The 26,192-nt window shown below is 48.1% G+C and overlaps 12 protein-coding genes across 12 annotated transcripts; 4 read left to right on the top strand and 8 right to left on the bottom strand.

Annotated features, from left to right (window-relative positions):
* Window positions 1-654: 654 nt before the first annotated feature.
* Window positions 655-2,234, bottom strand: N7500_009122 (uncharacterized protein; the record flags this gene model as incomplete). The annotated part of the gene is made up of 3 exons (XM_056680263.1): window positions 655-1,190; window positions 1,248-1,337; window positions 1,397-2,234. The coding sequence occupies 3 exons, from the start codon at window positions 2,232-2,234 to the stop codon at window positions 655-657; spliced, it is 1,464 nt and encodes a 487-aa protein (XP_056527645.1).
* A 2,974-nt stretch (window positions 2,235-5,208) lies between these two features.
* Window positions 5,209-5,679, bottom strand: N7500_009121 (uncharacterized protein; the record flags this gene model as incomplete). The annotated part of the gene is made up of 1 exon (XM_056680262.1): window positions 5,209-5,679. One exon carries the CDS (start codon window positions 5,677-5,679, stop codon window positions 5,209-5,211), a length of 471 nt encoding a protein of 156 aa, XP_056527644.1.
* Window positions 5,680-7,658: 1,979 nt separating this feature from the next.
* N7500_009120 (oxidative DNA demethylase) lies at window positions 7,659-9,690 on the bottom strand (the record flags this gene model as incomplete). Its single annotated transcript, XM_056680261.1, has 2 exons — window positions 7,659-9,468; window positions 9,527-9,690. 2 exons carry the CDS (start codon window positions 9,688-9,690, stop codon window positions 7,659-7,661), a joined length of 1,974 nt encoding a protein of 657 aa, XP_056527643.1.
* Window positions 9,691-10,215: 525 nt separating this feature from the next.
* On the top strand, window positions 10,216-10,983 carry N7500_009119 (uncharacterized protein; the record flags this gene model as incomplete). Its single annotated transcript, XM_056680260.1, has 1 exon — window positions 10,216-10,983. One exon carries the CDS (start codon window positions 10,216-10,218, stop codon window positions 10,981-10,983), a length of 768 nt encoding a protein of 255 aa, XP_056527642.1.
* Window positions 10,984-11,529: 546 nt separating this feature from the next.
* N7500_009118 (DUF4291 domain-containing protein) lies at window positions 11,530-12,129 on the bottom strand (the record flags this gene model as incomplete). Its single annotated transcript, XM_056680259.1, has 1 exon — window positions 11,530-12,129. The coding sequence occupies one exon, from the start codon at window positions 12,127-12,129 to the stop codon at window positions 11,530-11,532; it is 600 nt and encodes a 199-aa protein (XP_056527641.1).
* Window positions 12,130-13,594: 1,465 nt separating this feature from the next.
* N7500_009117 (enoyl-CoA hydratase/isomerase family protein) lies at window positions 13,595-14,499 on the bottom strand (the record flags this gene model as incomplete). The annotated part of the gene is made up of 2 exons (XM_056680258.1): window positions 13,595-14,096; window positions 14,183-14,499. 2 exons carry the CDS (start codon window positions 14,497-14,499, stop codon window positions 13,595-13,597), a joined length of 819 nt encoding a protein of 272 aa, XP_056527640.1.
* Window positions 14,500-16,279: 1,780 nt separating this feature from the next.
* Window positions 16,280-16,517, bottom strand: N7500_009116 (uncharacterized protein; the record flags this gene model as incomplete). The annotated part of the gene is made up of 2 exons (XM_056680257.1): window positions 16,280-16,288; window positions 16,362-16,517. 2 exons carry the CDS (start codon window positions 16,515-16,517, stop codon window positions 16,280-16,282), a joined length of 165 nt encoding a protein of 54 aa, XP_056527639.1.
* A 986-nt stretch (window positions 16,518-17,503) lies between these two features.
* On the top strand, window positions 17,504-18,684 carry N7500_009115 (zinc-dependent alcohol dehydrogenase; the record flags this gene model as incomplete). Its single annotated transcript, XM_056680256.1, has 3 exons — window positions 17,504-17,649; window positions 17,713-18,440; window positions 18,500-18,684. 3 exons carry the CDS (start codon window positions 17,504-17,506, stop codon window positions 18,682-18,684), a joined length of 1,059 nt encoding a protein of 352 aa, XP_056527638.1.
* A 269-nt stretch (window positions 18,685-18,953) lies between these two features.
* On the bottom strand, window positions 18,954-20,760 carry N7500_009114 (uncharacterized protein; the record flags this gene model as incomplete). The annotated part of the gene is made up of 2 exons (XM_056680255.1): window positions 18,954-20,300; window positions 20,362-20,760. The coding sequence occupies 2 exons, from the start codon at window positions 20,758-20,760 to the stop codon at window positions 18,954-18,956; spliced, it is 1,746 nt and encodes a 581-aa protein (XP_056527637.1).
* Window positions 20,761-20,905: 145 nt separating this feature from the next.
* On the top strand, window positions 20,906-23,333 carry N7500_009113 (uncharacterized protein; the record flags this gene model as incomplete). Its single annotated transcript, XM_056680254.1, has 2 exons — window positions 20,906-23,135; window positions 23,287-23,333. The coding sequence occupies 2 exons, from the start codon at window positions 20,906-20,908 to the stop codon at window positions 23,331-23,333; spliced, it is 2,277 nt and encodes a 758-aa protein (XP_056527636.1).
* Window positions 23,334-23,752: 419 nt separating this feature from the next.
* On the bottom strand, window positions 23,753-25,003 carry N7500_009112 (aldehyde reductase II; the record flags this gene model as incomplete). The annotated part of the gene is made up of 4 exons (XM_056680253.1): window positions 23,753-24,054; window positions 24,107-24,433; window positions 24,489-24,669; window positions 24,737-25,003. The coding sequence occupies 4 exons, from the start codon at window positions 25,001-25,003 to the stop codon at window positions 23,753-23,755; spliced, it is 1,077 nt and encodes a 358-aa protein (XP_056527635.1).
* A 550-nt stretch (window positions 25,004-25,553) lies between these two features.
* N7500_009111 (uncharacterized protein) lies at window positions 25,554-26,162 on the top strand (the record flags this gene model as incomplete). The annotated part of the gene is made up of 1 exon (XM_056680252.1): window positions 25,554-26,162. One exon carries the CDS (start codon window positions 25,554-25,556, stop codon window positions 26,160-26,162), a length of 609 nt encoding a protein of 202 aa, XP_056527634.1.
* Between the last annotated feature and the right edge of the window lie 30 nt (window positions 26,163-26,192).

Raw genomic sequence — 26,192 nt, 5'->3', positions numbered from 1 at the left:
ACTGGTAGAGAGATCACCAGGGGTAGACGAGTGAGAGGTGATGGATTGGATGCAAAAGTCAGACTGAGGCCGGTTTCTACGCGCCGGACCGGGGGGCGGGCGCTTCGAGAGGCCATTTGGTGGAGGGACAAAAATAGATCAAATTATAGTCCTGTTTCTTATTTAAAGCGTCTTTCTGAAACAAAATGTTTTGATGTTTTCATATTATTTAGCCTATGGTCCATGGTCTACGGTCTATGGTCTATGGCCTACGGTCTATAGCCTATGGTCTATATGCCTATGGTCTACATCATGGTCAATGCGTTCCAACAATAGAAAGAGATAAGTAAATATGAATATTCATATTTCAGCTATTTCAGCTATACCATATTCCATATTCCTTTCATATTTGGAGTGGCCCTAATAGAAACAAACAAAAGCAAAACAGTTGCGGGTATGAATAACAAGATATGAAAAAAAAAAGAAAAAAAAACAGAGACCACTCCATAAAAGATCGAAAAAAATCAGTATAAACCAACCCCCAAGGCGAATGGGGATCGCATCTATAACGGGGATATATGATACCAAGAGAATGTCAAAAACAAAGTCGTGGATAAGTTTTGCGTGACTAGTCATATCTCATACACAGCTTCGGCTTTCCTCACACGCTTGCCGCTACCGCCGCTCATACTCAATGCCCTGCATAGGCGCACTGGAGCCATTCATGAGAGGCGGTAACGTCCGCGGCTGCTCCTGAGTCACGCCATTGCTGAACCCATTGAAGACAGGGCCTTGGCCATTAGTCTGGTTGGGGTTCAGTGGATGGTGCTCGAAGATTGATGGGGGCCGGGAAGCACCATTAGCTTGCTGGTTGAGCTGGGCGCGCATTTCATCTATCTCGATCTGCATGTTGGCCCGGTCGCGTTGGGATTGCGTGAGAGTTTTCTCCAACATCCCGATGTAATCAATTGCCCGGGTGAGCGTTTCCCATTTGCTGGATTTGTTGGTTTGGCCCGGGGGTAGACGCAGCCGAAGTGCTTCGAAACAGTCTTTCATTTCACTGCGTCGTTTGCGCTCCGCTAATTTGTGTGTCACGCGCAGTTCGGGCGTGCGGCTGTATGGTGTGCTGCCGGGCGGTGCGTCTTCTTCGCCGATCAGCTCTCGCACGGCCTTGTGTTGAAGAGAATGGTGGTGTACATTTTGGGGTAGGTCTAGGGAGGAAATGTGTCAGTACTGTGGCGCGCGCAGTGTGCTTCGACTCATCTTACCGTGTTGTCCTCGCGGCATCCGTTCCGAGTACATGCTGTTCATAGACTCCGCCATGCTGCCCTTTCGGGAGAACGAGGCGGTGGACCCCCCTTCGAGGAGACGGAGCTAGAGCGCGCCATATCCGGGTCCGGGAAGGCGTATGCCATACCCGCCGTGGGTGCTTCAGCATTGTAAATCTCCGACCGAGGATTCGAGGAAATGGCCGGAGCCGTGCGACCGGCTGCAAAACTGCGTTGTTGGTCGGTTGCGCGAGGGCCAAGCGGAGAGAGTGGCTGGCTGCCTCCTCCCGAGTAGCGCGGTCCTCGATATGAGTTCATGTCGGTCGGAATCCCTCGCTCCCTTTGTAAGCTAGAGACGATCGAGGATTGGGAGGCATTGGTGCTGTGGTAGGGCGATGCTGGGTTGATGGCGAGAGAACTGATTCCTTGATTCATGCGACTGTCGACACTACTGCGCCGGGACTCGGTAGTCTCGGCCACACTCGCTCGTTGGGAGGGGGCTTCGTAATTCTGGTTGATGGAGGGGAGAGTGGAGTTTGGCTGGTTGAAAATTGGAGAGGGTTGTTGAGCGCCAGCGGAAGAAGGGGTGGTTGATTGGTCGTGGGGGTAAGGGGAGCGGTCGATCGCCGGGTGTCCACGGTTTGGGGAGGGTTGCGACGCGGATATGAAGCTGAGAGAGGGATAATTGTTGCCGGTGCCATTGGTCGTCGTTGAGTAGGTGGACGATCCTACATGGTCAGCACCGCGACGCTCCCAATCCGTACCAGGTGAGGTTCTCCTACTTGTGCTTTGTGGCATTGACCAATTCCCCGAGTCACGCTCAATCGTGTTTAGTGAAGCATTTCCAGGTGATTTTTCGGAAGGGGTTCCGGTCCCAGGCATATTCGCAGTGAGGGTGGAGATGGAGGGGAGGGTTTGCGTTGAGCCTGCAGAGCTCTGAGGCCCTGAGACGGCCTCCCATGGTCGGTGTGCGACAGAAGGATCCATGGAGAGTGAAAATCAGGCAGAAGAGTGAAGGAGAATCGAATAACAATCCGCTCTTTTTTTTCCCCCTCCCTATCGCATATTCCAAATCGAGGGTAGGAAAGAGATTCAATTCAAAAAAGGATTCACAAGCCGAGGGAGTTCAAGTTAGGTAGGATAAAAGAGAAAGCCTAGAGGGTTAGACTTAAAGACAGGCCATAAGCAAACATTTTAGGCTTACCTGAATCTAGATATTATAAGTTAAGAAATTAGAAGTTAAGTAGAAAATCGGGAGAGGTTAAAGAAGTTCCTAGAAAATTGGAGACTCGAAACGCTTCGAGTCTCTTGAAACCTCTTTTTTTTTTAACCTTCTTTTTTGGCATCCCCTTTCCTAGGAATTAATTAATAAATTAAGAAATATTTATATATATATAAATATCTAAATAATTTGAAATTTCAAAGGAATGTACTGGTATTACCGCCAAGCCCCTACTGCAACTGTGCCACGAGGAATATATAGTACTTATTATCTTTTATTCCTCTATCTCTATTTCTGTACCTCTCTATTGCTCTAGATATTAGTATGATTTCTATTAGCTATCTCTATTGACACTATTCAAACTAAATCAATACTGGAACATTCCAACCCCTAGGAAATGCAAGGAGAACACGTTGGTCTTCACGTTATATAAATACCCATTACAATACGCCCCCTTCACGTGGCTTCTCCCTTGCAGTTCCTTATTGAGTCTCCTTCTCCTTCCATCCAGTCAAGCTGCATTCGCGACCGGGGCTAACTGCATACTCCCGTTTGGGAGATTAACGGACCTAAGGTGTACAGGAAATTGACGTTGGACACATGGCAGGATGCAGGGTTGATCGGCACTGTTTGCTTCAATCCTTGTCCATGCAAATATTGTTTCTTCAGTCCTACACATGGCTTTTTTTTAGCCTTACTCACCGAAGGTATTTTCATATATATCTTTACCTCTCATTTTTCTCATTCGGATTCCTATATTCAATAATATATCGGTTTCCTACCAGTACTATAAGTAATAATCATCCCTCAATGATCCACTCTCCCCTGTAACACCTCGGACACAGGCAGAGAAGTGTGTCACAGATCACCCACGCCATGAGCTTGAGCTTTTTCATACTGCTATTACCCGTCCCAGCCGCCCAAATCATCACATGTTGACCTGTCAGAGGGGTTACATGAGATGTCGCGCGGCTGTTTTGTCTCTAGAGGGTAATATCCCGGTTCCGAATAGCTGTGACCTAGAAACTTGGCAAATATGACCAAGCTCATTTGGTTTTGGTTCGGGGTCTAGATTGATCGAGTCGACATTTTTCCGTCCGTACATTATAATATGGTCTAGTCTCCCTAAAAAGAAATATTGAGACATGGGGTAATTACCCGGATACGCCATCAACCGGTCTCAAAAGGCTGTTAGGTCGATGTATCGAAATCTCATCTCCGTTTGATCGGGTGTTCGTCCAGAAATAGATCTAGTTTGTAATTATGTGTAAGTATAAATTACAGAACAATTAAAATACACAAATTAAATTGAAAAAGAAAACGGAAAACCCGTGCCCAAGACACCGCCACGCTGTGGCTGATGTTTATTTAGGCAGCATTCAATAGAACAAACATATGCATGTCAAGTACTACTGTCCATCATCTTCCCCTTCTAGCATACCACATGGCACCATCGTCGCCTTGCAGATTGTCTCGAGGATCGCCACCCGATCTACGGTACATTCCTCGAACCTCTGATACGGTAGCACTTCTCCATACTTGAAAAGGACACATCTGAACTTATCCCGAGACTACTATCTCTGCCAAACAGGTCTCCCGGAGGTAAAAAAAATTGTCCATCGGCAACGGGAATTTTGAGTACGACTCTATTTCTACAACGCTGTGTACCCAACCTGCCCTATCTGGATCAAGGGATAGAGGGCAAGCTTAGAGTTCGCTATGTCAATAGCGTGTGTGCGAATGGCTTTTGATCTCATATCTCATGGCTCGCCCATGGCAATCCCCCATGCTCTCCCATCTGCTCGGAGTCATGTATCGTCATATGGCAATACTTTGGTCCTCGCTCATTCCTGCATCCACGCCTTTGAGAAGGGTCGTGGTCATCGGCCGTGCCTTACTGCCCTTTCCCAATAGTCTGTCTTGACACATGGGTCGTACCAGGGGGGGGGTGGGTACTTTTTTTCTCTCTTTTGCCTCCAATTCCAATTCCAGCTCCTATTCCTCGCATGGCAGTAACCCCCTTCGTGCAAATAATGGTCTGGACTACGACTTGATTTGAATAGCGCCTCCATAGTTCGGAAAATGTCTCCAACATGTAATTCGATCCTGTGGCTATGGGCATCTGCACTACCACCTCTTGCTTGAATATACAAATACACCGTACGAAACAATGTACATGGTGCTCCGTACATTTCACATACCTGCCCATTTGCACATGTACGGAGTCCTATCCCGAGTACCTCCCAACTCGAACTTCTGCCCTGCCGACGATCCTAGCACCGGCTCCCCTTCCCCGAAGCTGGGGAGCGCACAGGAAAAGCTTAGAGGTTACATGCAGACAAGGTTGGGAGAGATCATACCAGGATTTACGTAGAATGTGAGAATGCAGTAATCAATTATCGTCGATATCTTCTGAGACTGCGGACTAGAAACGTTCCGTCCCACCCGTAACTGCCACCGGCGTGTGCCCGCCCAACCACCTTCGTAGCACAACTATTTCGTACCCACCTGGGCAAGCATAGCTACCCTACTGAAACAATATTGGCGCTCGGCCTTGGCATTTTGTTTCTAGCTCCACCCGTGATTGAGATAACCCCAGAATAACTTCCTATGGTGCCCGTTCAATATAGACCAACCTCGTCTGATCCGTATATTGTCTAAAATATCCCATCCTCTCCCCTCCTTGCACATGATTTCGCCATAATCCCCACCTGAATCTTCCAGATGACACCTGTAATCTTACCCCTGGCTCCCGCTGCTCTTCGCAACCGTCCGCCTGCCCAGGCTCTTATTCCGAAGTGCGAGGTTTCTCGCTTCAGCTTCGATATCATCCACATTCCGAGTAAGTATAATATACCCTTCGTCATCTAGTGCAAAGAGAGCTTCTTTGAGCCACACCCTACATGTGACCCTCTCGCGGAATCGGATTGAATCGACGATTGGGATTTGTTGAAGACGTTCGAGAAAGGCTGCGTGGAGGGTAGGATCTAACTCTCCTATCTTGAGGGCTCCGAGGAGTGATGGGTCATAATCAACATCTTGGTTGGGTAAATGTTCGAAGCGCCAGATGGTTGGATCGATATCGTTGAGCAGATGGTAAATAGAGCCTGATATTGGACTCTGGTGTAGATAGAACCGCCAGTGGAATGTGTAGCTGTTGTCGCCGCGGTCAGATAGGAGAATGTAGAGGCCGTTGACCTCGAAGGTCATCTGTGGTGCATCTATTTCGGACTGGGGGTTTCCTCTGTTGTCGACATATCGAACGTTTGGAGTAGTGAGCTACGATGGTAGAAGTGATAGTGTGAATTAATAGAAAGGCACAACATGATACATATGAGTTTCGTCGCCTAATCACTTTCTCGTTCATTCTAATCACACTTATCTCACTTGAAGCGCTTACTCCGAGTAGTTCATTGGTTTGGCCTACTGTTTAGTGTTCCGTGTTTAAATACAGGGCGCTAAGTCGAGAACTAGATGAGCACACGACTTCGAATATATATTAACCTAGTAATCCATTACCTAGAGTAATTAAAATGCAGTCCTATCTTGATGCTACCTTGTCTCATAGTCGCAATAGAACCTCAGGCTCCCAGGTGTCCATGAATTCCATGGATGGCCCCTCTTCAAACTTTCTCCCAACCCAAACCACGACAGAAGTACAATATCAGATAGATCATCATCGAGAATAGAACATACATGATCGACAAGACACAATGGATTGAACCCATCCGGCTCTCAACTAGTCACTCCGTCTGCTGAGCCACCCGGACGAGGTCACTAATCTAGAATATGCTCTGTTACGACGTACGGAGTAGATATGCTGTTGTAGGAAATGATCCACGAAACCACGACTCACCATCCGGCGCAAGCCTCGCAAATCATGACTCAATCAAAGGCAAGGCGGCCGCTATCTCCGCTAATCATCAAATCGGAACCGATGATCAAGAACCGCAACGATCCACGCTGCTTCATGCTAGATCAGAAGCCTCGAGACCTGAGCATATCCATCCATCCATTGATGCCTAGGTGATCCTACATAGTACAATATGTACTCCATACCTTCACCCCAACACTCAGGTATGATTGGCAGATCATTCCACGATCTTCCCCCCTTCCCTCCATCGTGGCACATCCCTTGCCTGCCACAAACTCCACTAAGGGACTTCCTGTTCCCGGTTTATATGCTGTCGCGTGTCGAATGTCAAAAGGGACTGTGGTGGGAAGGGGTAAACTCAATACAGTACATGCCCCAGTGGAGTAGAGTAGCTATCCGGTCCCAAACATGTCTTGTCTTGCAGATCGAGAATTCCGCGGGGAATCGCTGCCGCTTCCTGGGTTACCCTCTTCTCTATTTATGTGGAACTGATCTGCGCCATGTGTAGCCCTCGCCCTTTAAATCGAGGTACGGAGTACATACGTGCATGGTGCATGTGCACTACCACATAATGTTGTGGATGGCTGAAATCCTCTACATACTTGGTTCGCTTTTGGATTTGTTTCGTGGCGAATGGTCTCCCCCCACTTGCAAGGCTGGCTGGATCAATAGTGCTTTTCTCTGTAACGAAAATCCTAATTACTCGTTGATAGTCAGTAATTAATGCTCAATTATTTGATCCTTGCTGTGAAATTCGCCTCCCGAGGTCCGTTCCCGCCATGTGCTTGTTTCAGCTCGCGCCGGCTCTCGGGATCGTCCCTCGTGTCTTGGTATGGGTTTCAATTGCCGCTGTGGATGATGTCAGTGGTCATTTGTAGAATTAGGGGAGATCAGACCCTGTTGTCAGGCTGCTGCGGAGATTTGTTTGGAGTATATTGTACTCCGTAGCCTGATTGTATAGTGGATGTTGAAGTCGACGTTGGCACCCGAATATATATATTCCCGGAAATAGTGGACCAACGACAATGCGGCATGATTTCAACGGTTAAGCATGTTGAATCGCTCTATTGGATGATATTTCCGCTAACATCCCGACGTCTTTGTGTCTATTGGGATCTAATTTCTAAGAGAAGCATACTCAGACGGAAACAGACTAGACAATCAATTCCCCTGATCCCCTGATATCGATAATGTTGAAACTTCAAGTAATATTTCATCAAGTCAATTCAAGTCGTATGTGCACCATATATAATATCTACAATCTTTATTTTTGAAACTATGCACTGCAGTCGCGCTGCCACAAAAAAAATATAATTTACTCTTCATCATCCTCGTCGTCTTCAGCCTCATCACCATCTTCTTCATCTTCATCCTCCTCAAATTCAACACCAATGTCACCAGTGATATCCCACCGATCACCCTTGGCCGCGGCACTGACATACTTGACGAACTTGAGAGTGCCACTGTCCCGCAGCACAATGCTAAGCCGGTTCCATCCAGCCTGCGTGCTGAACAGAATACCATCATCCTCATCTGCACCCGCAGACCGGTAGATAGCCGGATCAGCCTTGGTCTTCTTCCGACCCAGGACCTGGTCAGCGTTCTCGGCGTCCTCCTCATCGTCATCATCCTCATCATCATCACCAGCCATGTAGATCTCATAACCGCCCAGTGCAGGGCCGTCTGCAGCCTCGTCATCTGCCTTCTCCGTCGGCTTGGATGCCTTGGCAGATGAGCCATTGGCTTCTTCATCCTCGTCCTCACCCTCATCTTCCTCATCATCTTCTTCCTGCTTCTCCCACCCCGGGGACGGGGTAAGACAGAGCGTGAACTCGAGTCGAGGCTCCTCGCCTTCGTACGCACTAGCAAGAGTATAATCCGCGCCACGACGGAACCGTCTGGCAAGCAAATTGTGGCTTGTGAGGTGGTCCACACCAGTAACTAGTCCAAGCCACTTCCGGAAAGGCTGCGACGGGAACAGCACGTTCAACAGCTCCTGAATCGGGTTCTCGGAATCCTTCTCGCCAGTAGCATGCTGGTACAAGTACCGGTGCTTGTGCGGAGGACGAGCAACCGTCCACCCACGCTGCGCCTCGATCGCATCGGCAGAAGCAGGCAGAGGCTGTCTCTCCTGCTCCTCGATGTAAGCGCTCACGCGCGATCCAAACTTATCACTCAGGAACCGCTCCAGGCTAAGCGATGACTCGGCCGAGAACGCGTCGGACATCTCCTCTGCGATATCGGGGGTCAGGTACGATGGCGCAATGTACTGAAGCAGGAAGGCAAGATCGCTTTCTGTGAACTCGCCCTCGGTCTGCTCTTCCACTTTACCCTTGCCCTTGCCTTCGACCTCGGGCTCCTCCCAGGACACCGGCTTCGGCTGTGGTAGGTCATAAATATCGCCACGGCCCTGCAGCTGCGCGAGACTGCTGCGCTCGGCGAGCTTCTCTTCCAGTCCTTCCTCGTAGCCATCTTCGCCTTCTTGTGGGATGTGGAACCAGCCGCTAATCGCCATGCGCACGCGCTTCTTCGTCTTGTCCTCGTCGTCGCGTGGGTAGTACACTTCCTCGACATCGTGGAAGCTCTCGCCCGGTTGGACAGTGAAGAAGCTCAGCTGATTAAAGGCAGGAGGGATGGAGAGACTGTAGTCTGGGCTGGGGATCTTGACATCCTCGCCTTTGGCGTCCTTCTTGGTCGTCGTTGGGAACAGGCGCAGGGCACCGCCCCATTCAGGTTTCCAGGGAGTGTCAGGGTCGGTCAGGTAGAGGATGTAGCTGAGGCGGCGACTGCCGATGACATCGTCATGGCACAGGAGGTGGCAGCCCTCAGTGTAGACGTTAATGGCCATGTCGGTCTTTTGCCCGCTCAGCTTGCCGGAGCCAGTCACGGAGGATAGGTACTCGCGGAAGCGTGCTGAGTACATTGCGTCACGCAGCTTCAGCACTGATGGCAATTTCGATAGGGAGGAGTCATCCAGTCCATCAAGGTTGGCAAGATCGCCAGACTGGAAGATCTTGTAGATGTCTGTTTCCTTTTCGGTGAAGGATACTTGTGTTTCAATCTCATTACGGACTTCGCGGAGGAGAGTGGGCTCGATTAGAGGGTGAATGACGCCGTGAAGGTAACTAGAGATCCATACTTGTCAGTCTTTTGTCATTGAACTATTCCCATGTGTAAACATACGGAGAAGACTTGGCGTATTCGTCGGTGTACTTCTGCTGCTCCGCGGTGTCGAAGAGGCCATCGCGGAAGCGGGCAGCAGCTTCCTCGCTGGAGAGGGCCCGTTTCTTGGACTGGGGCATGGCATTGCCATCGAGAGAGGCCCTTGCATCTGTCTTGCGCTTCATTTTGAGGGTTGTAGAGGAATGAGTTCAACAGTGAGTGGTCTGATGTTTCATAGATTTTTCCGGGCGGTGAGGGCGCACGATGAGGCGGTCAATGTTTGCTTCTCCAGCAAGATAAAGGATTTCACTCCTGGTTCACTTGAAAGATTTTGTAGTCTATTGTGTACTTGAAATTGTGTATATATGTAGATTGTATCTCAATTTATATTGTGTTTGAAACACTTGCCTTCTACTCCGTAGTATGGTTGGTGTTTTGTTGTAGATAAGTGGTGCCTAGCCGATGCCCGCGTTTTTTTCCGATGGCAAACTCATTCCAGTCAGTCTTTATCTTTTGAGATCTGAGATAGAAATGATCCCTTCATAACTCCAGTCATAAAACACGTCTTTGTTTTGATCGAAGCCATCACACATGTGATTGCGGCAAATCCAGGCACTGTCGTCATAATCGTCTTATCACCGCAAAGACCTCGATTGTCCCCCCCACTTAGCCCCAACTTGCTTGATCTTCAACTTTTGTCGAATCTCATCATGCAGCAACAAGGGGATCAGCCCTCAATCCCAGAGCCAGGAACTCCACCTCGTCCACCTTATTCCCCGGTAACCCCTGTGTTTGCCCATCTCGCGCCAGTCGCCTCCAATGAACCATCAATCGTCCCGCCACCTGCATCTCCTTCTCCAACCTCAAACCTCCCCCCAACATATGTCAGCTATTCACACCCGCCTCCTCCACCAAATCCACCAGTCTTCAAACCCCGACCGCCACCTGTCCCTATCTCCGAGAGCGAAAATCCAGATGCCATCGCGCTCCGTTCCGCCATCTCAATCCTGCAAATGCAGAAGCAGCAAAGTTTGCGCGACATCCAGGCTTTGGATCGCATGAAAGAAGCCGCTGCCGCTGATCCAGAGGGATTTGCGCACGAATTGGCAGCAGGTCGGTTGAAGACTGAGGACCATGGTGCTGTGATCCAGTTCTCCGAGGACGATGCGGGGGACGACGAAGATAATGACAAAGGCTCAAAACGAACAAACCCAGACGGCTCACCGGCCTCGAATTTCGGTCATATCCCTGTGCCACAAAACATCGTCCGTATGCCCCCAATCAATTGGGCCAAGTATCAGGTTATCGGGGAACCCCTTGATCGCATGCACCAGGAGCAATTACATCGACCGAGCTCTGGGGAGCCGGGAAGGGGACGTGCACCGGAGCATGTCCTGGCATCGCCGTATCGACCGCTGGTAGATCAGTTAGAAGGACCACCGAAACTCGGCCGTCCGAGCAAGACGAAGAAGAATTGAGTCTGCAAGGGGATTTCGATGATTATGCGTTTATGGACTTTTACGAAGTTATGTACTTTACAACTTACGAACAGAGCTAGGCTTGTGTTTCTTTGAATATTTACTATGGTTTCTTGGGTGGTTTGGCTGTGTTTTGCGCACTCTATTAAAAAAGATCCGGCAGGAAAAGATACATCATATATCTAGGTACCTATGTATTCAAATATCTTTTTATGACTCATCCCTTATCTACCGAACGGAGGCTTGCTGTTTGAAACAGAAGCGTCAATATACACATGCGGTAAGGCCTGCTTCAGGTATATGCTGGAATACAATATCACCCTCCTTCCACCCTCCTGCCCATGAGCTAAATAGACATTGGGCGAAGCAAGACTGACAAATCTCCAACGTTCTCTAGGGCTGTATTACGAAATATGAGGGAAGTCATCCGTCCAAGCTGAGAGCTGGTCATCCGATATGCAGAGGCTTGATGTTTCCCATGTACTACGAGGAAGAGCTGGGCTTCCGCTGGTTCACAGATACTGGCAAAAAGAGAACGATCATGACCTATCCCATCTTCAGATCCTTCTGCAAATCTTCAGGTAAAACACACAGAGTCTCTTCCGGCAAGCAGTCCCTGGCAGCATCGATGTCCCCGTTCTTGATATATCCATCGATCTGCCTCATTATGGCAGTCACATCAGTAATCGAAACAATCCACTGATCAATATATCTCCCCACAGCCTCTCCACTCAACCCAATCTGAATACTGCGATAATCTAATGACCGAAATGCAAGATCCCGCTCCGGATCCCACTGAATGCGGACTGGACTGGCGCGCAGTTTCTTCTGCCACTCCTCCTGGCTTTTCTCCTCACCAGGCGTATAGTGACTCAAACAGGAATGGCGCAATGCCCATTCGAGTCCCTCGCGGGTAATCTCTATAGCCAGGACACGCTCCTGTCGGGTCTTTGTTGCCCAGCCTGATCGGTAGGCCATCCATAGGAAAGAAGGTTTGATCCATGTCATCCTCTCCCGTGAAAATGGAGCGACGAATGTTTGGGCTTTGATTGCTGGCTCAGCTATCTCGGGGGAATAGGCTTGGTACACCGTGATTGTAGTTGGTGTTTGTTTGGCTCGGACAGCCCTGTAGGTATTTGAAGCCATTGCTGGAAGTGTGGGTAGTGTTGTTCAAAGGCTATGGAAGTTCGTGATTGAAACCGATGATTGGGAGTTAGGAATTATGCGACGATGCGGCGAAATCTTGGAGTATGAATGGGGAATCCGACCTCGACTTTGAAGTTTTCATGGAAATATCTTTGCTCTTGCACAAATAAACCAGCGGATCGTACTCACTGACTCAGAACATCAAGCCCACCACACCAAACCCAATTGGGACCCCGCGATGCTCGGGATAAATCCTGTTAGATTTATCAAAATGAGAAGAATTGGCTCCCTCATACTTCCGGACAAAGCGCTAGAATCTGTGTCGATAGAGTTGTCATCAACATAAGGTATCAATAGTTTGTAGACCTTCAATGGCAAAGGGCTTGCAATCTGCTACATGCAATAACCACCGAGAGAGGCTGAGAGTCCGAGACCCCTTCTCTCGAAGACCACAAGTACTTTCTGAAGACATCGCAGTTGGATTTGGAAGTGCTTAGTCCTGCCACGGTGCCATGTTGCTTGGAGATGGAAAGGTCGACAGGCGTAGTGCCAAGCCTGGCTCATTGATCTGCAACCGCCCCACATGGCAACCATCAAAGTTTAAATTCAACCGCTGTACAAAGCTCTATTCCAGCAGGGCCGAAGGCATTCTACGCGACTTCTTCGAAGAAGTGCCAGGGAATTTAATAAGTATGTCAATATTGCAGATCGGCTGGTGATGCTGCATGTGTCAAGCGTATTTAGTTGCAGCAGCTTATTGGTTACTTCGAAGTAGAACGATGGCCATCTAAATAAACTGACAAGAATGACACTTTAGGCTTCAACACAAGTTCAGAGGGAAACTATAAAAATCATAATTGGAATGTCAGGAGATAGCGTTACCTACCTAGTAGTCCCACGGGTATTGCACGGTGTGAAGAGCTTGTGATATTGCATTATATCTGACAAGCCAGTCAGTCCGCGAGTGTAGGAAGTGATATCCAGGATCCAAGATTCGGTGATCAAAACCTTAGGATGTTGCATGAGTCGTAATAACATGAACGCTGTAAGGTGAGCTTAAATATGTTCTTCTGTTCGTAGTTTCATGTTGGCCGTATACCGTGTACTGAATGATGACACTCAAGCGTGGTCCAAATCAAATCAAAACGTCGTATTGCTTGTGGATTGATAAATCAAAATGGAAGCAGTTCCTCTTTAGTCAAGATGCACGGGCATTGGCTTGCGTCCACCAAATATTCGCTCATGGATCTAGACTCTACGTTTGGTTACTACATTTGCTTGGCCTTTCGACAGCTCCAAGCTCTGTGAAGCCATTTGGCTACTACCTGAATTTCCAGCTTCTTAGGTACTCTGGCACCAAAAATGTAATATCATTGGTCTAAATGGTTGAAATGATGCTAGGTATATGAACGCACTTGAGTGTGATATCAACAAAGTAACCCGAAAATTTTACATTCCTCCAACTTCAAAGCTTCGCTTTCCCATTCTTCTCAAACTGTTGTACATTCTCCAACCCTCTTTTCTCGATGGCTTGGTTCTTATCTTCAACCTTCTCACGCCACTGCAAATTTCCAGCATGGTCATCCAAGCCGTTCAAGACTCGAGAATACATTTCCTCTTTCATAGTGCCGTAGATGCCTGTCGCGGCTTTAGTCTGGAGCTTGCGTGTCTGGATCAGCGCAAGCGCTTCCTCAGCTCCACCAACGGCATCCACGATACCAGCTTGGAGTGCATTGCGTCCACCAAAGCGATGAGCTTCTAGAACCACATTTCGGAAAGTGACTGGTGTCAGTTTCTCGCGGAAGATGGCCATCATCGGCGTCTGAAGCGGGACGCCGAATTCCAGCTCGTTGATACAGAGGAAACCGCGGTCCGGGTTCATGATTCGGTAGTCATGATACATGGCTAACATGAAGCCGCCAGCAAAAGCGTGTCCATTTAGCAGGCACACGGTTGGCATGGGGTATCTAGGATGGATATCAGTATTTTGCTTTTTTGACATCTCCATGTATAAGCTGTATCCTCAAACTGAGGATGTGGAACAAAAACATACGTCAAAAGGCGTCGGAATAAGCGCCATAGCCAATTCTCAAGGAACCCTTCGGTTTTTGCGACAATATCGAGATCAAGCCCATTGCTGTAGAACTTGGCAATTCCACTAGTAGTAACTACGACGCCCTTGGGGTAACGGTGTTCGATAATGTCAAGGGCAAGCAGCATAGCATCAATAAAAATGGGGGTCAATCGGTTGTCCGCGGGGGAAGTAAAGGTGAGAACATAGATGGTCTCATGCTCTTTCGCTGTGCTAGGATTTGTGCAGACAATCGAGCCTCCGGTGGAGCTGATCGGGACGGTGAAGAGAGTCGTCATGATGGAGATGTTTGGAATGAGGATGTTGAGAAAACACAATATGTTCAAATATAGTCGGCTCTCTTTCGGGCCCACGGGTAGGATTGTTATGAATACTAATCAGACCTCGGCGTCATCACATGCTGGCGCCGATGATCCCATCACGTGATGACCGATGCCATTCGATTCGTAAGGAACATTGACCAAAAAGTGCATTGATTGGGAGCGGAAGCTTTTTTATGAAGAAGAGAAATCTGTGCTGAAACCACTACAAACATACAAACCTATCAAGTTCCTGGTGTGCTGTTCCCACATTGTCAGTAAAGCCCAACCCAACCCGGAGACCGCCAATGGGGCCCATAGGCCCCATCAATGCCTGTTATTACACATGACGACGGTCTTGATTGAAATACCCAAGACTACTCGCAAATCATACATCACTTGTGCAGCTGCGACCAATTGGCAGTTTTTCTTTGTTTAGTGCTTGTCGGGCCGTTTTGGGCCCCATTAAGGGCCAAGTAGGCTTTCACCCCGGGCCCAGGGCCCAAAGCCCAGCCCATTTACGGGAGGTAGTTGGCCTGGGTTGTGGGCATTTTGGGCTCTGCGGAGGTCTATCAGTAAGAGCATTGTGGGAGAGAAAAATGGAAACCCTAAGGGGCTTTACTAGGTGGGTCGAAAGGGGCCATGTCTGGTTAGTACTGGTGTACCTATGAAAGAGTGCCAGATTATGGCAGGGCAGAACTTCAAAATCATTTCCCTCATCGATCTGAAAGACCACCTCTTTAAACACAATTTGAACGACGTTCAAAAAGATTTGATTCCATTTATATGTCGACGCGTTTGGCGGGTAGAACCATACCTACCTATAGTTATGGCATAGTGATTTGACCTCAGCTAATTGGGCAACTTTATTCTCGCCACGAGACTGGCGAGCAGCTTCTGAAGAAGCAGTAGCCATCCAAGGATCCTGCACTTGACTGTCAGATTAGGCCAGAAGTAGCGTTATCCTGTAGTTTCTCCTCTTCTGTAGGGAGATTTTAAGATTCAATCCCATCTGTTCGGTTTCGAAGAAATCTGCCCATTGGAGGCCTCTGTGCGGGATCATCAAGTTACCAGGCGCATGTTTCCATCATCCCTGTCGGCGGAAATCTGTGCAGTCTCCATCCCTTAGTAGAAGAGAAGGACTACACTTAGTTATGGTAGTGGAACAGCGTAGGAAGAGCAATAATTCGGGGAGCAGAAATGGGGAAAAGCCTCATCAAGATCACCCTAAGTGCAGTCTCAAGCACTGGCCACTGTACAGGTAGCGGAGCGAGTTTCGTCTCTGTAACATGACTAGCTTGTATCCGATCATTGTGTGAAAATTAGATAGCAAGATCTGTATGTACAACAGATTTGAAAATTACTGCAGCCCCCTAGTTGAAAATGACATCAACAATCTTTTGCTTAATAGAGTCGTAAGAATTTCAAGGTAAATACCCGCGGGCACCGTGAGATCCACGTACTTCTCTCATCTACGACGCATACATTGTGTTCCACTCTGTACACTTAGAAAGAGAAGAAGAAAAGTGACCATCAGAAGGATTTGATACAATAGAGATCAATCACTGTTGTGAATCCATCCATTTTGCTTCGTAGACACAATGATGAGAAGTAGAAGGAGGCTTGAAAAACACCACCTGAGCAGCAAACTAGTTCAGTGCAGTGTCTAATGCAATAATGTATTCCCTACTTCACTTTGACATCATGTATTTGGCACCGATGAACCAAGGGCATAACATCAAACTTCGTAAATGATAGCTTACTTGCACTGTATTCATTTTTAGCCATCTCATATCGTGTTTGGTATAGAGTCCCTGGAGAAAAGGCAGATATGGACTTACCACAAATCCTGGACCATACCCGGGACACTCTCCCTTGCAACACAAATGCGAGCCGCCATCGCAGAGTTGGCCCTTCTGGGAGCATCCTTCTAAATTCTGACCCGGTGCTGCCGCTGCGAAGGCACCTAGTGCAAGAAGAATGACAAGCAGCTTCATATTGGAGGAATTGACTTGTAAAGTATTGTTTGAATGTGATTCAGAGGCTTGAATACGCAGTGCAGAATGAGCTAATGAGTGTACTGCTGAGAGATGTCGCCCACAAACTTCGCGAGCCTCTAGCTTTATATACCCAGAACCGGCGCCGTCTTAATTACCTAACAGCTCGTGTTCCCTACGAGTCAGTCAGTCGATATAGCCCAATGAATTCAAGTCAATCCCCGCCCCCTTTACTCCTTTCCCAATAAGAGCTAGGGTTGTATGCATTGCGGATGGGGCGGAACACGGGGGATCAACACGGCTGGCTGTCCTAGCTGAAAAATGCGGAGGAACAGCTAACGATAATAGCATTTCGAAATGCACGACTCAATGCGACCCGTGCAATCGCCAGCATAGTTGCCTGTTCTCTTGATGACTGCGTCGACAATGACGATTACATCCCTATCAAGAACTTACCTTTGCTGCACTGTAATGGTAGTCTGATGCCAAGATGAGCGGGCAATGCAACGTTTTAAATAGAATGAAAGTTACCCTGCTCTGTGCAATTCTCAATTGTATCCTTGGCTTGGCTTCGACACACGAGATCATACTAATATCCCGGGCAGATCAGTGGGCTATAGCTCACAGCGACGTAAGGATTTCGTTGTAAGTGGTCATAGGCGTCAGGATTTCCCATTTTCAGCTTTAGTGCTAGAGATATGGTGTCGCTAAAATCAGTGAATTTTGATTGAGCCTCATAATTTTCTGGATGCATCTGCTTCTGATATTTGCCCAGCCGTCATCTACTTGCCGATATCCTGACCGAGAATCAATTACCTCGGCAACCCGAGCATCATCTTCTACTCGATTATGATGCATCCAAACACGACTTTAACGGTGTTTCTTATCGCAAAAGCAAAAAGCGAAATTGAAGGGTGATAACAAATTGGGATATTATTGATCACATCGAATTTAACAGTCCTCAATACTCCGTACTGCTCGCATCAATGACATATTCCACATCCACTCTACAACAGGCTGCCGTGGTGCAAAACCCAGGTGAAAATGCAAGCATTGCTCTCCAAAATGATATACCTGTCTCGAACCCCGGACAAAATGAAGTTCTCGTCAAATTAACTTGCACCGGCCTATGGTAAGCACATTTGAAGATGAATCCAATCCCCTTAAGAAGCTGACTTAATATACACCTAAAAAGCCGCTCAGAACTCCGCGCCGTTCTAGCCTGGGGCGCATACAACTCCATTATTGGCCACGAAGGGGTCGGAACCGTAGTGAAAGCAGGACCCGAAGTTTCGGACTCTCTTTTGGGCGAACGAGTCGGTGTAAAATGGCTCTACAGTGCATGCAACGAATGCTCGGTCTGCAAAAGGGGATTCCCGAATCATTGTGCGCAGCAGCTAAATACAAGTCGCCATGTCCCGGGAACATTGCAGCAGTATGTCATTGCAGATGCACGGTTTCTAACCCTGATCCCGGAGGGTGTGGCTGATGAGGTTGCGGCGCCATTGCTGTGCGCTGGACTTACGATGGTTGGTGCTTTATCGCGGCTTGATAATGAGCTAGACGCTGGTGACTTTATTGTTATCTCAGGCTCTGGAGGAGGTTTGGGCCACATTGGAGTGCAAATTGCTGCGAGGATGAAAAATCTGAGAGTTATTGCCATTGATAGTGGGGATGATAAGAGAGCACTGAGTCTGGAGTCTGGGGCAGAAGTATTCTTCGATTACAAGACTGAAGATGTGATTGCTCGAGTGCGTGAGCTTACTGGAGAGGGCGCACATGCGACTATCGTCGTTCCGGGTACGAAGGAAGCACTGAAGATGGCACCTAATTTGGTGAGAAATATGGGCTTTGTTGTGAATGTTGGTTTGCCGCCAAATGACCTGGACATTCCTCTTTCGGCTACGCTCTGCACAGCGAGAGGTAAGGTGACAACTGGGTGTGGTCTGGTCAAAATCATATACTAATACTTCGAACAATAGGTCTCACCTTTGTAGGGTCGTCTGTGGGCACTGAGGATCAGTTGACCGACTTACTGCAAGCCGCGGCTGCTGGAAAGATAGTGCCATCGATTGAGGTTTTTGATTTCTCAGCTGTGCCGACATTGATACAGAAGCTGAGGGAGGACGGCATTACGGGAAGAGCGGTGGTTCAATTACCACAGTAACTTGACGTTCCCATAGCACAAATTTAAATGCTATGAAGTTTTGCAGTCTCCAGAGTTTACTCAAAGGTCCGTAAAAAAGATCATAGACCTTGGACTGGTGGTTCACGTCATGATTGGATACTAAACGGAACATAAGCGATACGCTGTGGGACGTTGTAATTAGTTGGTTCAATAAAATCTGGGGTACCTCTGGTTTTGCTTTGGAACATAATATTAATCAGGCGTCGTCAATAATATTATCGCCCAACAGTTTTCGTGCCAATCTCACTCTATGCCCCATAGGAGAGACCCTCAAAATAATCAAAATCCTTCAGTAGAGGAGAGACAATCGTATCTAGCACGGATTCATCAAAATGAGGATCTTCAAAGCCGTCGCCCTTGCTTCGCGACCAATACAAACACTCATTAACAACATCTCCATAGTTTGATCCGCTCTCCCAGTAGACTGTTTTAAGAAGTCTCGTTGCGGTGTTGAAGTGAGAAACGTCCTCAGACGAGTCTTGATCTCCAGGGCCATGGAGCGTGCTTATAGCCCTTCCCAGTGATAATTCAATCAAGGCCAATGCGAGCGGAAACAGGATATTGTTTGAAATTTGGCGGTGACGTATGCCGTCGTATACTTCCGAGGTCGTTCCGTTGAGGTCTGTCTGAGGTGCGTTCAACACTCTCTGTAATAGGTATGGATGTTCAAACTGTAGCCGCTTGGATTCAGGATTATGAATGAATAGAATATCCCGCGTTCGCCATTTCTGTTGGAGCCAGTTCCCATGAAGCTGGAGAACGCTACACGCGAGGAGAGTGGCCAGATAAAGCCTGTCGCGGCGACTCAATTCATCCGAGTTTTGAATTGGGGAACCCGGTAAGGATGGAGAGCCAATGAGAGCATCCTGTAAGGAGCGAAGATGTATTTCATCTTGAATACTGTGAATTACACTCATATAGTATCTGGTATCTGTGGCGGTCTGTTCACTGGAAATGTATCCGATGAAATCGGATTTGGCGTGCGGGCCTGCCATATCAACTTCACGAAAGGCCGTGCATAGAGAGAAAATGGGAAGGCCTCGTGGACGATGTAGTTTGGGAAGATATTCTTCACATTTTGTTTCCAAGTCGGTAAAACGAACCTTTGATTTCCCGGCTGACGGGCGAGGATTCATGGTGATATTGGGGGTTTCAACACTTCTGTCGGCTTCCACTTTGACCTCGTGCCATTGACTTCGATCTAGAGGCGATACATGATTTTTGGGGGATGATAGAATCATGCGGAAACTCGTGTCCATAGATCCATGGTGAGCGTCCTTTGTGCCGCGGAGAGAGGTCGTGTCAAGCTGAAAACCAATAGAGTGTCCATCTTGACATGCACAATTCCAGCATTGACGTCCTTGGATTATTATACCATAAAGAGACTTCGCGTGTCTTCTTTTGTCACGATATTTCTTCAGATTGATCTTCTGCCTGGCCGGACCCCGTCGAGTTCGTTCCCGGTGTTGGGATTGCTCGCAAAGAGTCTTCAGAATCTGATTTGTCTTATCGATTTTGTCTAAAATGTCTTCGTAAACCGCCGAGGAGAAGATCTTGCGAAATTTGATGGCCTTCAAATATATTGTCGAGGCAGCCTGTTGGGATGGAGTATCTATAAGTTTCTGAACCCTCGTACGATGCGGATACCTTCCTTACCGTTGAATAATCTGTGGTCTCTAGCCCAAGTCTGGTAGAAAGATCCTCCAGGAGACGACAAAGTCCGTTCGCTGTACCAGTAAAAGAAATGTAATCCCGACCGAGCTTTTCAATTAATCGGCGCTGAAAAGCTGCCTCCGTCCACCCAGGACCCATCGGGTTTCTGATCAGTTCAGATCTTTGGTCGTGATCATCAACAACACCTTCAAGAGATAGCTCTAGGGTATTCAGCAATATGGCGTACTGGGCACTCAATCCAGTAGAGTAATCCTCGAACTGCCACTTGTATCGTCGAAAGCCTTTGATCTTTTCCAGTCCTCGTGCATAGTTATCTAACTGGTTCACAAGCAAAGGCAAAATGGCTAAAGCCACACCGGTGGCCTCGATTCCTGTCACCATATCCGTATAAGCGCAAGATGGAAGCAAGTGAAAGTAAAGTCTGAGATGACCAAGAATGAAAACAACAGAGATCTGACCCCGGGATGATTACCCCGCAGCTTCGCCCTTACCCAAAGGACATGATCTTCTTTATATTCAACGCGCAATGGCTGCCAGTATTGCGACGGTACTAATTCAGTGTCTCAAAGAGTTCGCAGAATCAATCAGCTCAGGCGCACTTGCACGTTACGAAAATGAAGTCTCTCAACCTCGCTGGTCAGATGAATTGGGTCGACTACGAATCTGGGCAGGTAATATCGGTGCCCATCAAACTGGCCAGTCCTCGCTGGACTATCGTCTCCGAGATGCTTCACACCTAAAGAATGAGACAGTGAAGATTCTACAGCGAATGTTACGGGTACTGCGAGACATAAGCGATGTGGTAAACGAAGAGGACGAAGATCTGATGGAAATCGACGATGCGTTGTTTCCTGGCACTAGCGATACGGAGGTGGACGACCAGCATAATGAGATGACAGACATTCAAATGTTATACCAGAGTCTGCGGAACATCATCAATCTCTTATTCCGTATATCCATGGCCATTCGCAGGCCCGCCGATCATGATCGTCTCATGGGAATAAGAATCAAGAACGCTTCGTTCTTTGAACCTTGGGCCAAGCAGCACGTTTCCCACAAATTCCCAAACGCCGAGGCCAACATTACTAGCCGCCTAAGCGCTGCTATGGCAAGACAGAAAGCAGTTCTAAGATATTTCGAGCGACATAAAGCAAAGCTTAGCAAAGGACTAGTTGCCACAGGAGAAACGGAGTCCAACTATCTTTCCGAAACAGTGGCCACAGAGATGGCCGTCTCTGATGAAGTGGACCAACTCCGGTTCCTGGAAACTATTTCCACGTCGGATGTCTCCCAAACTTCATACGCTTCTAGCATGTTTACAGCAAATGAATCGCTGTCCATTCCTAATCCGCCGAGAGAGTCTGCGGATAAAAACCCATTTGAATGTCCATATTGTTGTCTTGTGATCACCATCAGGAATACCAAAGACTGGGCCCGCCATATCTTCAGAGACTTGATGCCATATGTCTGCTTATCCCCCGAGTGCAGTACGCCATCGAAGCTCTATGGCAGTCGTCAGCAGTGGTATCAGCATATTTGCGAAGACCACTCTGTGCCTGAAAGTCTGCAGAGTGGTTTAAACTGCCCTCTGTGCCAGGTGAGTATCCAACCACCACTCGTATTTGAGCGGCATGTTGGGCATCACATGGAGCAATTGGCCCTATTTGTTCTCCCTCGTATGGATCCAGGTGAACGAGGGCAATCAGAAGCATCATCTGAACATGGGTCTTTGGCAGTTGCGGCGGATACTAGTAATCCTAGTAGTGACTCCGAGGAAATGGGATTCCAAAATGAATATCAATATCCTTCAACTCGTCCTTTGGTGGAGGATTTTGGGGCTGATGAAACCCATGCCGAGAAAAGAACGGTAGATCCAGACGCCCCCAATCCTCCATATACCAATTTATCTTCCTATCATACCGAACGAGGCGGAACAGAAAGCATAACAGCCCCTTTTCACAACCGGGCCGCCCGTTCACAGGAGGAGAGCCCAGGACAATTTTTGCGAGACGCTCAGCAATGGCCTTTCGACATCTTGCGTTCAAAGCTTGGGTTTCCAGTGTTCCCAGATGAAATACCCAACAACACGGAGAAAGAAGATATGGAAGTCTATGCCTCCACACACCCCCAGGAGCGGTTTGACAGAAATGAACCGGCCTCTCAAAACAGTGGTCGTGTGCCAGGAACAGAAAGAGGTATGATTCGCGCATTAAAACGTCCTTGGGATAGGCGACATGGTCGCAACAGTAATTTAGATGCAGAGATGTCTGAAAGTGATCTTCAAAGTCACCGCACCGAGCGTCATGGGAATCCTGTGAGGCGGACTCGAAAAGAAGATGGATCTGACATTGTCTCGCTGGATAAGAATGAACAACACCTGCATAGTCTGCAGCTCAGCCCTTCTTCAAAAGACTCAACTCGTCAACAATTGAATGAGAGCCACAAACAAGTGGGAGACGGTGCCCCTGGGTCTTCGTCTGCCATAAAGCTTGGGGTACTACCGGAAGGAACTATGGATCTCCAGTACAGTTATACCAGTCAAATTCAAGAGGACGCTGTATACCATAATGAAGAGAAAACAGCCGACATCCCTCCAGGAGCAAGATGGACTAAGATTCATCGAGGAATCATCAATCCTGCAGCCCTGGAGGCTGGAAATGAACGCTTCGAAGAGCGCTCTGGCTTCCTCATAGTCATGCGAGTTCTGAGCAAAGAAGAGGTCCAAGCTTATGCTGTAAAAACGCAAGAAATTCGAGGTATGGTTTCGCTATCCCGCCTAGGTTCTAAGAATAATTATTCACTGAAGATACCCACAGATCGCCGCAAACAGTCCACCCAAAAGAAACATCAACACATGGATGACTTCCCTTCATCGGAAGATCCGACAGCTATCTATATCTGCTGCAGTTGCGGAGATGGCCCCAAAGTCTACAATTTGGAACCGCGTTGCATAAACTGTGCCCACGTATCCTGTTCCAGCTGCGAATTTATACGCTAAATCCAAGAATCCTTATAAAAATGAATTATATGTGACACCGAGATAGAACCTTCTTTACATGGTCTGCGCTGGAGGTTAGCAAAAGTTAGACTTTGAGCACTCCGAGACTGGGATCATTCTAAAAAGCTTGGTATAATTAATAGCGCACCCAGTCAAGCTGTCGATGGCGGACCCTCAGGTCAACAGTGAGGCATGTTGCCCGCCAGCGTGAAAAAAGCCGCAAGACAAAAACGTGTTACCTTCGACGGCGAAAGCAAGAAGATGTCAGTTTGTATAAGGGGCTCGCAAACTGCAAAATGAGAGAATGTCAGTTCAGGAACTTGAATAGCAAAGACATTTCTTGCTCATGCATGTGCACTTGCGATATTACAATATTCAATGCCCTTCAATCCCCTGCGCAATGCTCTCCTCCAGGGGTGTCCACCCTTCCCGTCCCCAAAATTCCCGTAGGAGGTTTTCTGCTTCCTTGGCTGGGAGGATTTTACTCAGATCACGTCCCTCGTTAACAGGAGTGTCAGGGATCAAAGTGTTATCAGGTCGGAGTTTGCGAATGGCTGAGATCATATCGGTGAGGTTCACAGGGGCAGTAAATCCGAAAAGTCGGCGAGAGACCGTATTTGGGTCCAGGAGGGCAGCTGCATGGAGACGTGCAATGTCGATGACATCGCAGAAATATTCTGTTTTTGGACACTAGCTAGGATCACGAACTTAACCCGATTGTGCACGTACGCGGCATAAATGAACCGAATGAATCTGCATTCCCCTTGGTTAGGCCACGGACATAGCCTATTGTTGAGCCGGCGATCTCTTCGTGGAGGATTCTCCCAAGCTTGTTCGAGTTAATGCCGTCTTTTTGAATCTGCCACCTAAGGAAAGAACTCACAGTAAAATCCGGCAACACAGTATTGAATTGAAAATTTGGTTTGTTGTTTTCCATCCATTTCCATGCGGCCTTTTCTCCCTCGGTTTTGGATGCAGCATAGGTAAAGAGGCCCTTCAGATGCTCCGGAGTATCCGGGTTATAGGCTTGTTTGATAGCCTCGTCGTTGAAAGAATCTGGATATAGGATCAGACAATACATCCTTGTCTTCTCTAAAGATTGGCCACTCACCCTCATGAACAACGATCCCCTCCCTATTCGGCTCCGGAAACAACGCCGCAATCGAAGAAGAGGTCATGACAACCCGCTGTATATCACAATGTCTCGATGCAGCCTCTAGCAGATTATCAACAGCTCTCACCACCCACGGTACAACCTCTTCCGGATTCGAGCTGAAGCTAACATCCGATGCCTACATGTTTTCATACCTCATTAGCATACAAACTCGTCAAATTTCATCCCCACAGGTAAATACATACCACATGTGCCACGCCGGATACGCCCTCCATCACCTCAACCAGAGTATCCACATTCTCAAAGTTAGCAAGAACAACAGACTCGTACGCATCCTGCCCGAACTCCCCCTGGAACATCTCATCAAGCCATGGCTTTTCAGAGCGGACAGTCCCACGCACCTTGAACCCTAATTCAAGCAGGTTGTAGACAACGTTGCTCCCAACGAAGCCGTTGGCGCCTGTTACCAGGATCCGGGAGCCACGAGGTAGATAGTAGTCTTGATTAGCCATTGGTAGATATTGATAGATTTCTGTATGAAAAATAGGAGTATCGCGGGGAAGCGAGTGGGGATAAAGTGTGGAGTTGAGTAGAATTCTGGATGTTGAAAGGGCTTAGAGAGATGACGATGAGGGGCCTGTCAGTCTAATGGCCTGACTAGTGGAATTACATTTCGAATTAGTCTACAATGAGTGTACAACGTAGGCCACTTGTACAGAGACGAGTCATTGAGAGAAAGGAATCCCGACAGTTCGGGTCAACACGACGATCTTTGCGGAATAGGATTGTGCCAGCGGACATTGAAGAGTAATGCATAGTACTTTATGCACACAATTTACTCTCTTAACTTCCTTTAGAGGTCGACACGGGAATTCCAACTGTCATAGAACAGTGCTATGGATTGCTATGGATGGTGTACTTGCGTCCACCTCTCATTGGCCATGACGTCACGGGTGGATACACAGCTGTCACTCTCTCCAGGTTTAGTTGCATACAGGCACTTCTCGACCTCTTCACCATAACAATCTCACAATATCCTAGATAACATACTAGATTATCATCATGCAAACTCGCTCTCAAACCCGAGACCAACCCCCTCAACCCCCAAAAGAAGCAGCCTATGCTCAGCCCTCGAATCCCGTTTCACACACGCCACAAGAACAACGAGCAACTCAAGACCGACACCATGGTGACACAATCGGGTCAATTAAACGCACAGCCTCATCGAGACCTTCGAGCGACGAAGAACTCTCTCGTCTGAAGGCACAGCACCAGCAACACGAACGAGAATTACACAATGCACCTGACGTCGATCTAGACTACGGCGTGGAGCAGCAACCCGCTGAGGGATATATTGCGGATGTTGTTCGACGGAAGGGGATGGGGATTCAGCGTGCACAGGCTGGTGCGCATGCTGGGCCTGTTGGGAGTGCGGGGGGACCTGGACATCCTGGGTTCGGGGAAGCGGATGATCTAGCGGCGAATCTGGGTGCTAAGAGAGTTGAACATGATCGAATACTTGGAGATAGGATTGGGAAGAGTCCGGTTGAGCCGGATGGGGAGGTTGTTGAAAGGGAGGCTGTTAGAAGACAGAGATTGGAGAGGGATGAGAAGTTGGATGTGAAAGAGGCGGTTAAACAAGCTACTGGTGATCCTGTAGTAGGTGAATAGGTGATTAGGGTGTGTCTCGGTATTGGATTT

This window comes from Penicillium coprophilum (assembly GCF_028826855.1).
Source record: "Penicillium coprophilum strain IBT 35676 chromosome Unknown utg000006l_segment0_segment0, whole genome shotgun sequence".
Taxonomy (NCBI): domain Eukaryota; kingdom Fungi; phylum Ascomycota; class Eurotiomycetes; order Eurotiales; family Aspergillaceae; genus Penicillium; species Penicillium coprophilum.
This window is presented reverse-complemented; position numbering and strand designations above follow the sequence as displayed.